At 41.8% G+C, this 12,158-nt stretch overlaps 1 protein-coding gene across 4 annotated transcripts in view; it reads right to left on the minus strand.

Moving 5' to 3' along the window:
- Nucleotides 1-12,158, minus strand: part of LOC119647237 (CUGBP Elav-like family member 2) — a 359,318-nt gene that overhangs the window by 41,485 nt on the left and 305,675 nt on the right. For all 4 annotated transcript variants that reach the window (XM_038048102.1, XM_038048099.1, XM_038048100.1 and 1 more), the window contains one exon: nucleotides 2,121-2,299. In XM_038048102.1, coding sequence (XP_037904030.1) covers nucleotides 2,121-2,299 — 179 coding nt within the window. The remainder of the gene's footprint in view (nucleotides 1-2,120; nucleotides 2,300-12,158) is intronic.

Raw genomic sequence — 12,158 nt, forward strand, 5'->3', positions numbered from 1 at the left:
GCGGACTAATGAGTTGAGTGTATCTGTTGGCCTGCTTTTCTCTATAGCAAAATATGTTTCCTTTATAAGCTCATAGAACCTGGTAGTTGTTAGCCTGGTATTGTACTCAATATATAATTTTTCGCTTTCCGTACAAGTTACGCTCTCATCTTGGACGCTTCCTATTCGTGTCTTTCGTTAGTCTGATCAGCTGGTAGATATTCGATGTCGCATGTCCTTAGAAAGCTTTTGATCTAGTAGCTGACTTGGGAGTGGATGATAGGTACTTGCCATTTTTTACGGTCCTGCTTGTGTGAAGGGTGTTGTCAGGTTTTCTCTCTTCATTTTGATCCCTCAATCGTCTTCCCGTCGAAAAAGTTATTTTCCGCAGTTTCAATCAGATGCTGTCTCTCTTCATTCAAACGATCCCCTGATAATGGCGTGGCTAGCATACAATGGAGCATTGCGTAGTATGGTGCCACGTTTTGTGAGAAGGAGCAGTTCATGTTGCTGGCATGGTTATCTGCGTGGAGTTTGATATCCGGCAGATATCAAATTCAATCTTCCTTCAATTGTTGTTGGTGAGTAAGTCCAAGAAGGATGTTTGGTGATTATGTTCGTCGGCCTTGGTGAATGTAATGTTCTTGTGGTTCGTATTTAGTTTGCTAAGGATGGATTCCAATTCTTTTCTATTCTAAGCTGCTCTATGCGTTCTTCAATTCGCTTCACAAAGATGTTGCTGCTAAGTCCTGATAGCGGATTACCTATGTCGATACCCCTGATGGTCCTGTAGCATCGATTCCTGACCGTGAAGGAGCTTTCACTCATATATAGCTTCATGTACTGTCTTACTTTCCTTCTCCATTGGCAGCTAATTCATTGATTTTGGTTAGCGTGTCCTTTAAGTATGCAGTGCTTCCTTTACTGATATACTGGGCAATGTCGAATGATTTCTCTCCAAGATCTTATAGTGAATATTGCAAACTCCTCTTGAAGGTTTCATATTTTTGTTATTTTTCTTATTACAGCGTAAGGTCACGAAAAAACTATATGAAAAGCGATAACAGCAAGTGCATTGTATCGAATCCTAGACACTGTACTCAACGAAAACATCAGCATCCTTCGCATGATACGTACAATAGGTATCGAAAGAAATATATTTGACTGCACCAAAGAGGAGTACGCAATAAGGAAATATTTGACGTACAATATACGTATATAAACGTCCCAATATGCTAAAAGGAAGAGTAGGTATTTGATTCTATAGTGAGAATCCTAGAGAACTTTCAGGATGAAGGAGAAATTACGACCGGAAAAAAATCAGTTTGCTTTCTATCATATTGCTTTCCTATCATCCGGGCCAAGTTTCTTTCTTGGCAATCAGCCCAGACACTCGTTTTCACCCTACGCTCTTCTTTGAACAATTTCTTTTCGCAACACTTTCTTGCAAGGATTCTGCTTTGTAGCGGAGGAAAAAATATGCTTATTCTGAGGGTCATTATGCAACACGCGCTAGTGAATGAAGCTCAAAAAAGTGCTTTGTTGAAATTAAGACCTTATGATCGTTGCTCTAGCTCCTCGCTACGTTACGTGCGTTATGAATGGAAATGTCCCTGTCCAATGGAAATGCTTCTTCATTTCTAATTACATCATTTTTTTCTGCACATCCGTCCCTGGCTCGGTAAAAGCATGATAACTTTGTGGCTTCTGGATGTAATTAAAAACTACTGGTCAGAGGATTTTCTTTTCTTTGAACTTATGATAAGGGTGGATTTCCTTTGCTTTTGTGACTTCTGTATGCAGCTGAGTGTTAATGAAAGAATTGAAGACTTGGAAGTGTTTGAACTATTTGCTTCCTTTCTTTTAAGAGGGATTTTTTTTTATTTACTTTTATATTATTGGATGCAACTTTCATGTCAGATGCAGGACCTGTTCGATGGCATCCGCGTGATTAAATACTCATCAAAACGGTAACGATACCAGGACGGGGAGCATCTATTTTGAGAAACTTTAAACCTACCAATCGCACTAATCTGCCATCTTTTGAATACATTAAAAATAGAAAAACAAACTCACCCCAACAAAATCAAACACCATCGAGAAAATTTGCACAATGTCATCCAAACGAAACAAAAACTCACCTTGATAGCTGCAATGGCCGCCTGCTTTGTTGCAAACGTGACGAAAGCGCATCCTTTGCTTTGGCCATTTTGATCCCTGAGCACGGTACACTCCTCGATTACCCCCTGTCCAGCAAAAAGTTGCCTCACATCACTTTCGTTGTATTTTTTGTTCAGCATACCAACGAACAACTTTCGTTCTGTAAAAGGATAAAGTAGAAAAAAAGATTGAAAGAACGGATTGAGATTGGACCTGGAAAAAAATCAAAACTATGTATTCAGCGACAACGAAATAGGGGGATGGAATTCACAGACGAAAAACAAAACTAAAATGGAAGTATACGTAGTTCCATGAATGGAAATCCTGGGAAAGGTGAGAATGCATTTGCTCAGGACAAACATATCACAACATCTGTATACACTTTAGTCCTTTACACGGAATCGGGTGTAAAATCGGCAAATTTCGATTGATTTGTTACCGTCAAGTATATAGTTTTAGAAATCTACATGAAGACAACAAATCGTCTTTGATTTGGAGTCCTGAGTTCATGTAAAAGTAGTAGGACCAACCGAAATTTAGTCTGAGTTCTGTTCGGTAAATGTATCTTCGAAAAGTAGCGCGAACCTGCATGATCCAGTTCCAAAAGTATTAATTTTCATATATGAACGGTGTAGGCGCTTAAAAGTTTTGCCCAGGATGGACGTCGTTTTTGATAACCAGTACCACGTAAAATCCTCGGATTGTTTTGCAGTAATTCCTATTTTCTGTTAGTATTACAAAATCCAGTTTCAGTTGCTTCTACCAATGAAAGGCGGAAAAGGGTTTTCGCCTATTGAAACCGAAGATAATAGAAAGAGGCCAGTAGGAGGAGAGATAGAAACCAGGCAATGAAAACAGAAAGATAGGTTCACGAGGACAGGTGATGGTAGTGGGAGTCTTTAGACATATCCATTTAAAATATGGAAACGTCGGGTCCTGAAAAGGTTTTATCACCGGGAAAAGTATGACAAATGCGACGTTTTTATGGGATGCAATTCTATAGATATTCTCCCAGAGAACACATACTCGATGACAATTGCACATGCCTGGGACAGCAGAAAAACTGTAAATGCAATGTCCTTCGAGTGCATCCTGGTCAGAATGGTTCCGGTAAAAGGGAATTCATACCATCGGCATGAGTGTTGTGTAGGACGCTTATTCTTTCGTACTACGCCAGTACAGATTCTGGTGGTTGAAGGGATAGCTAAAGAAATCGGTGAGAAGTGAAAGGATGTTCATATATGATTTTATAGCGAATAATATATAAACTCAGATCCATTTGGGAATGATGTAGAAGTGCACATAACCCCGCGTGAATATCTTTATTTGGATGGAAATTATTGTGTTGGAGACTTTTGATATTTCTTGCACGTGCACATGATGAATCATTCATTCATTTGACGAAAAAGCAGGGAAAATAGATTACCATTGTTGAGAATGAAGAAGGTTGGAGATGGAGTTTACGAACAAAAGGATATAGATAAAACACTGGGACTATATACAACAATGGAACCTATAAAGCCAGCGTCCACACTTTGGTACTTCAATTATGTTTTTCAAACCCTGACCCTTAAATTGGTGAGATGTGTAATGAACCGATAAATTGGGGGTTGAGCAAATTATACTTTGAGTTGACTGTTGTCAACTACGAGAGCAGAGCAATAAATTTTTTTTGGAAATTGCCAAATTCTGACCACTCAGGTCAGTCCGCTTCTAAGAACAGCTCTAAGCAGGTTGGTTAGAAGGTGGATGCATTGCGTTTCTAATCCATCAGCATTAAGCGTGTCCTATCACAGCATACAACAAAGTCGGCTTAAAATCCCATTGATTCACTGATATCGAGTTTAATCTTAATGTGCTATGGAACCGTAACTAAAAATTAACTGGACTCATTAGGGCAAACATATCACATACTCATGCGTTGCGATCGAAAGAGGGAACACCATCGCTTTTGATGCCTCCTCCATTATTAGCCATGTGCTGGGGAGTCCCACTCTGAAGTTTCCTTCTACTCATCTAAGAAATACCCAGGCCTAAAATAACCAGATATGCCCATCATACGATAATTTCGATTGTATAGTCAGTGATTTCTCATTTCATAGTGTGCTTCATTGAACACATCCGCTGAGTTTCTTCGAGATGAGACTTCTATAGCCTGTTGTCTTCCTCTTCAGCTTTGTACCAGTCGATCACTTTTCTCGGTCTTAGGTTTCATCTGGATGGAGTCTAAAGGCTCCCAAATTTCCATCTAGCATATCAAGCTATCCTTGCTTCTGTAAACCCATTGATCGTTTTTCATCGGTTTCGATGTTCACACCAAGTTTAAATAGTGGGTTCTCGTCAACGCAGTATACATGACAGTACCATAGAAGACGCCATTCCCGAAAATTTTCTGCGATAGATGCAACGCGGATGTCCTCATTTCGGACAAAACGGATCATGGCGTGTTACGCCACTAATCCATTGCAAGAGCTTCATCTGCATTATCTTTGATAGCCGACCAACACAACCAACGACGGTATATTTTTAATTTGAGAAGTTCGTTCATGTGTCAATCGCAGAGGACACCAGTTGCAGGGCGCCACTTAATCCATGGAGTATGGACAATTACGTAGCCTATATAATAGCGAAATCTATAAGCGATAGCGCAACTCAATATGCAACGGCGGGTAAGGCATTTAGTCCGCCGGGGGGGGGGGGGGGTGGTTAGAGAGTCTATAAGTGTCATACCTATGGTAGAAAAAAGAAGACCTGGCAGACCCTGCTTCAGATGGAACGGTAGCGCAGAGCAGACAACTATTAAGGATGTTTTCAGTTCCCTGCTGAGGCAGACCAAGAACGTGCATTATTACCAGTCCGATGATGTTCCAGCCCCCCGGAGAGCTTGTATTAAATTTACTCCCCCTTTTTGATTCATTTGGAGACGAAACGGAAAGTAGCTGATGACTCACAAGCAGGCAAGTAGTCGTGCAGTAAATAGCAACACCATCTCAAACAGGTTGTTCTGTCAATTGCTGCTGAAACTTGGCCGCCCTGAAGTAATCCCGTTGGTAATGAGACCGCTGACAGACTGCCCCGCCAAGGGTCTTCATATGCAGATACCCGATCTCGTCAGATCTCAGACGAAAATACGAATACGAAAATAAATAAGCTTTTTTTTAACGAAGAATATACGCACTCTCTGTCTATGAAAGCCGTTTTTAGATCCACAAAAGCCTGCAAGCCGCAGGCAGGAGGCGGCTAAGTAGGCGATTTTAGATGACAGTTCAGTAGGCCTATCAACAACCTTGATTGCATGGAGCTCTAATTCTAACTAACTAACACTCCTGAAAAACGCGGCTGAAGAACTCAGTAAGTGTTAGATCCTAGCTCTCCGCTTTCCAGAACTCATTTACGATGATGTCACACTTTGTTACCTTCCCCGTTTTCACTCGTTTGATTATCTCTCCGATGTGATAAAAAAATTGTTTCCAATTGGGCAGTCCAACATCAAGTGGACTTGGACCCAGGACATCCTCCACTTTTAAACAAAGAATTTGCTTTGGCCTAGCTTGGGTATGAAGAAGATGGTTATTGCCATCGTTATAGTTCGCATTGATGGTGTGTTTACGGATGTATATAAGAGAACAATAAACACCTAGAACCAATTTAAACAAGGGTGCTTCCAGGAAAAAGAGGAGATAGCGTCTGGTTAGTTGCCGCTGCATTCGATGGAACTATTAGTCCAACTTTAGAAAAAAAACTTGGGTACATAGCTCAAAAAGAACAGGTGGGAGAAGAGAACTGATCTTACACCTAGTGAATGCAGACTCGAAATCCTTGTCATCGTCGCCATATGTTCCGAAACAGCTCTTAGTCCACAATTTCGGCCTTCATCTATGTTTCACCGATATTTGTAAATTTCACTCTTTTACTAACGCATTGCAATCCCATGGGAAACTTCATAACTGCGCTAAAGAATTATTTCTCCGTTAGCATGAAAAGTCGATGTAGCTAAAGACATCAACAACCAATATAAGAGAATGAGAAGACAGCCATATATTTCATAGTGAATTACCCTGTTTCGTCACAGACGGCCTTAAATTCACAGACACTGCGGCTGACAAAAGGAAAAAACTTATCTGAAAAGCTGCAGTGAGAGAAGTTGAGTTTAGTTTAATGTGGATAGTCGTATTACTGAGCACTCCTACCTTTGTCAGGCCCAGTGCAATATCTCCGTAAATCGTTTATTCAACAATTTCCCGCCTGCGGCGTACGTAGGGTTTAACCAATCTGTGATCGTTCTTCATAGGTAGGGAGTACGCAGGTTCTTCGTTGCAGAAAACCTTACTGAGATGTCTTCATCTAGGATCTGAGGAGGCCGGGCAGCTGCATAAAAAGGGGCAATGTCTCGTTAAAAATCCAAAAAGGGTTTTCATGTCCCACTTTTTGCAGGATAACAAAAATGCCGCTTTAACGGGCCGGGTTCCCTCACAAGGACTCTTGACTGCCGACAAGCGTTCAACAAGTTTCCCCACCCATTTCAGGAATGTTTTGTTTAATCGGGGAAGTCCCAGCAGCAATTGGTGGATCTCAACTAACTGGCTTGATATGTTGTTGTTGTTGTTGTTTAGTGTTGATAACGCTGCCTTACTTTCGGAACGGATTCTAATGGTGCGACCCGTCCACTTTTGTCGCAAGTCTTTTTCTGCTACCAATGAAATGGCATACCTGAAATATGCTTGTCATTTTTCCAAGGAGTTCCATAAAAGGATAACCCCACAACAGACCTGCACCCGATCCATCTTCCATGTTTATGATTTTTAAGCCGATGAATTGCACGGACTGTTTCGCCTAAACTTGGTGGTGACAGTATTTGTCCGTCGTCTCCAATTGGCGGGACCTCCAACTCGCCGATGTTCTGGTTGTTCAGTAGCTCATCAAAGGACTCAACCCATGGCTCCAATATACCCATTCTGTCGGAAATAAGATTTCTCTCTTTGTCTCGGCAGGATGAACATCGAGGTGTGTAAGGCTTTGGTGAAACTTCCGCGCCTGGTGCGGTTTCTCTCCGTTCTTTTCTAGTTCAGAGAATTGCTGGTTCTCCCAGACTTCCTTTTCCCGTCTGTGAATTCGCTTCACCGCTTGACGGAGTTAGTGATAAGTCTCTGTGCGTGCCCGCGTTCTTTGAGAATGCAACATTACTCGGTATGCGGCATTCTTCTGTTCCATTGCTATTTTACATTCATCAAACCAGCCTTTCCGACTCTTTTTACGGCTGGGGCCAAGTATGTTTGTGGCTGTATTTATGATAACGTTCTTCAGGTGATTCTGAACATCATTTGTTGATGATTCATCTCCAGGATCTCTGTCGACTGCGGTTATTGCGGCATTCACTTCCCCATTATAGACGTTGCGGAGGGTTGTGTTGTTGATGGCTTCAGTGTTAACTCTCACCTGATTGTCAGAGGGGATTCTGGGTGGTGTTGTTATGCGAGTTCGGAGCACCATGCCAACGAGATAGTGACCCGAGCCTATATTCGCCCCCCTATATGTTCTGACATTCATCAAGGCTGAGAGGTAGCGACGATCGATCAGCACGTGGTCAATTTGGTTGAAAGTGGTTCCGTCTGGAGAGGCCTCGACAACCATTTCGTGTGTGGTCCCTGTCCAGCGCATCTCCTGTAACGCTGTTACCTCAGCCCTATATTGGGACAAGGTATCGGCTAGCTGCTTGCCAGCTCCATCACTGTGCAGGGAGCGTACCTTCCGTAACAGGTAATTCTGCTTTTAACCAATAGTCATCCAGTAGCCATTCAAATATATATAGCCCGACATTGGTCACTTTGTTTCTCTGCATAGTATTTTATGCATCTCATCATTTAAATCATGAGCTGGGTCTCGATTCCCAAATTTAGACAAAACACCCCACACTGTGATGAAGATTGTAGCATTCTCAATTCAGACGAAGAACCTAGAATAATTTTCTCGAACCGTTTATTCACAGAAAGGGAAATTTAATAGATTTTTATGAATAATCGGACAATTCTGAATGAATGCCAAATAAAAACTCAGACTAGTGAATAATTGAATGAGTTCTTCTGGATAATTAGTAAAGCTTGACGGTCATGGAAGAAAAATGTTTTGAAGAAGGATTTATGCAACGTAGTCCCACAAAATTAGTAAAAATAGATGTTCGAAGCGTACATGTAAGACGAATGCATGAAATTAAAGATAACACTTTATTAAAAATCGAGCAGTTCAACATACTACCTCCTTCTTAAAGGAATGGATGCAAACACATTCAATTGCTGGGCCAGTGAAACAAGTTTCTAACAAGGTTAGTTGATTTCATCCTGATGAAGCACATTGAGGTGCTAACACTCTATAATAGAAGATGCTCCATTAATTTCATGCGTCTAGATAAAAGCATATATGCAATGAGCCCTGGTTCGAAAACACCTTGGTATTTTTTCGAAACTGAAGGCTAAACTACACCTGATACAAATACGTCGAAAGTTTACTCTGTATGCAGAAAACAACCCCCGAACTCTTAATGTCATTCAAGCCTCAAAGGAACGAATGATCATACAACAAAGCAACATTCTCCTTAGCAAAAATGTGACAAGATAAAAGATATTCCTCCTTTATTTGTACCTTCCAAGCATCGCTGAAGACATTTGTGTCACTGCTTCGTCTTATCTCATTTGTTTTGTTGTAGACCGTTAGCAAAATCAAAATCTGATCCGATTTTCGTGCAACTTTTAACTTCCGATTGAATAGAAAGAAATTTTTCATCCGTAATAGGATTAACGAGCTTCTTGTAGGAGAAATCCTCTCGTTTGCAATCTACACACCTTTTTCGAGATGTTTTTTTCGCTTTACTCTATCGGTTGAATTCTTCTTAAGAAGCGACAAAAGTAGGGTTGGATTTGTGAAAATCATTGTATTAGAAATCTCCAAGAGCTTCTACGGATGCAAAAAAGGAGTCAAACATTATAAATTCAAAGTCCATAGAAATACCTAAAAGCTGATCCGCTTTCAATTTATTTCTGTTTGAATTCAAATTCCTGAATAATTCCCAAAGATACTTTTCACACTCGGACTATTCTCTGATATGGCCGGTGGGAATTTTGTGTAAAAGATCGAATGAGATCCAAGGAAACTGGCAAGAGAAAGTGAATGTCAAACACCACCGCCGCCATGGAAACATTCCAGTTCACGCGCAATCCTAAAAATATATCGATCACCATGAGATACTCTACCTCACTCTCGATACCTTTCAAATTCAGGATTCTCAAACTGAATTTCATCAACATGAAAATAACGTGAGAACATGACAGCGGAAGTTGTTCAAGGAGATTTCACTTGCCGACGGTTTTCAGTTGCAATTGAGATGTGAAATTTTAAGCAGAGAAGAGAGTTCTCATCTCCTGCGAATATTATTTGATTTTTTTTTATTATTCCGTTATTTCTTCTGAACAAAATAGGGTCCCGATATGAATGGAAATAATTTTCCACAAGGTGTGAAAATATTTAAGATTAATCGATACATCTCTAGAGAACGTGAAACAAGGAACGGTGAAATGTTGGAAGTCGTATTAACTTGCTTAAGAATTATTCAATGAAGTTTTAAATATTGACGTTTAAGATGGTTTCTTAAGTTTTAGCAGCAGCAGGTGCTCCTTTTCTCAAGATGTCAATCACATCAAAAGGAGGGGGGAATTCTACGAAATTACCCCGTGGCAAATTTTGAGGTACTATCCAAGGTATGTCCCTCCATACTAGGTAAGGCACAGAATTTGCGGGACCAACTGAAAGTAGGGTCTTCTAGTGCAAGCGATATTGTTCAAATTCTCCGACAAACGGTCGTGTTGAAAGCAGTGATTCAAGTTCCTATCAAGATTACGTCACGGACGAACTAGCTCAAATAAACAGCTTGGAATATTTTATAATCAAAATAGTTTAACTATTGTGTCACCGATGCAAACTTACGTAATTCACTTACTATTGTAATACTTTCATCAATTCAATACGTGATCGACAAATTTTCTTTCAAAAGAGATATGCCACGACAGCGTTACTGTAATGACGCGGTATAAAATGCGAGGGTGGTGGTCAACAGGCAATATAGGTCCCAGGGCGAAACGTGGATTGGTACCCACGATGGAGCATAAAACCTGGGAAATGCCTGCCCAACCAACACCAACAGCTCTACTACCAAACCCTATCTCCACCTCCACGTGGTAACCACTGGGAACTCTTTCTTAACGAAAAGCTGCAGACGGAGAAGGATGAAGGCGAGTCTCCCACGCCTAAAAACGGGACAAATTGTACCAACTGGTCCTCCAGGTTGAGGGTTGGGTAGGGCTGCTAGGGGGCCCTACACGGAAGCAGCTTGTTACGAAGCCACAACAGGAGCCTCGGACTGGACGGATTATACAACGACGAACTCGGGAACGACAAAGGAATAACGATTTTCGCATTTTTTCATGGAACGTGCGCTCCCTGTACAGAGATGAAGCTGATGAGCAGCTAGCCGATATCCTGTCCCAATATAGGGCTGATGTAACAGCGTTACATGAGATGCGTTGCACAGGGACTGGTTTCCTGGAGAAGAGCCGCTACACCATATATTATAGTGGCCATCCAGTAAACCACATGCTCGGAGTAGGTTTCTTAGCCAGCCAAAAATGAAAACTGCTGTTATCAGCTTTGCAAATATAATGGCTATGCACTCTGTGCTTGCGAGGCAACTTCAGAAATATAAGCCTCATTAACGTTCATGCCCCTACAGAGGAGACTGCAGAGGCGGGGAAGGATACCCTCTACGAGGCACAAACATACATGGGCCTCTTCAGACGAGACCAATTTCAACCAAATGGACCAGGTTTTGATCGAAAGCCGCCACCCCTCAGCCTTCATGAAAGTGAGAACATATAGGGGGGCCAATATAGGCTCGGGTCACTATCTCGTTGGCATGGTGCTCCGAGCTCGAATAACAACACCACCCAGAATCCCCTGTGATAATTAGATGAGAGTTAACACTGAAGCCATCCACAACACAGCCCTCCGCGACACCTATAAGAGGGAAATTGATGCCGCAATAATCGCAGTCAATAGAGGACCTGGAGATGAGGCATCAACAAATGATCTTCACAACCACCTGAAGAACGCTATCACAAATACGGCCACAAACATACTTGGTCCCAGCCCCAAGAAAAGTCGGAACGGCGGATTTGACGATAAATGTAAGCCACCAACGGAACGAAAGAATGCCGCATACCGAGTAATGCTGCATTCTCAAAGAACGCGGGCACGCGCGTAAACTTATCACGAACTACGGCGAGCGGAGAAGCGACTACATAGACGGAATAACGAAGCCTGGGAGAACCAACAAGTCTGTGAACTTGAAAAGTACAGGGAGCAACCGCACCAGGTACGTAAGTTTTACCAACAAGTCAGGTTGATGAATCCTTGCAAACCTCCATGTTCATCCTCCCGAGACGAAGTGGGAAATCTCCTTTCCGACAGAATGGATATATTGGAGCGATGGATTGAGTACTTTGATGAACTACTGAACAACCAGAACATCGGTGAGTTGAAGGACAAATACTGCCACCACCAAGTATCGAAGAAACAGTCCGCGCAATTCAAAATCATAAGTCGCCAGGAACCGATGGAATTACAGCCAAATTGGTTAAATGTGGAGGTGACCAATTACACCAAAAGGTTCATCAACTTGTACTCAACGTGCGGGACAACGAATCAATGCCTGACGACTGGCAAAGAGGTATTATCTGTTTCACACATAAAAAGGGAGATCACACAGTGCAGCAATTATAGAGGTATCACGTTCCTGGGTACCATATACAAGATTTTCTCCCCTATCTTGCTAGGCGGGATAGCCCCATATGCCCAGAACATCATTGGCCCATACCAAAAAGGTTCACTTCAGGCAAATCAGCAACAGATGGGATTTTCTCTGTGCGGTAAACGATGGAAAAACTGTTGGAATATGGCCATCAGTTGCACCATCT

Source organism: Hermetia illucens, chromosome 1, assembly GCF_905115235.1.
Source record: "Hermetia illucens chromosome 1, iHerIll2.2.curated.20191125, whole genome shotgun sequence".
NCBI lineage: Eukaryota > Metazoa > Arthropoda > Insecta > Diptera > Stratiomyidae > Hermetia > Hermetia illucens.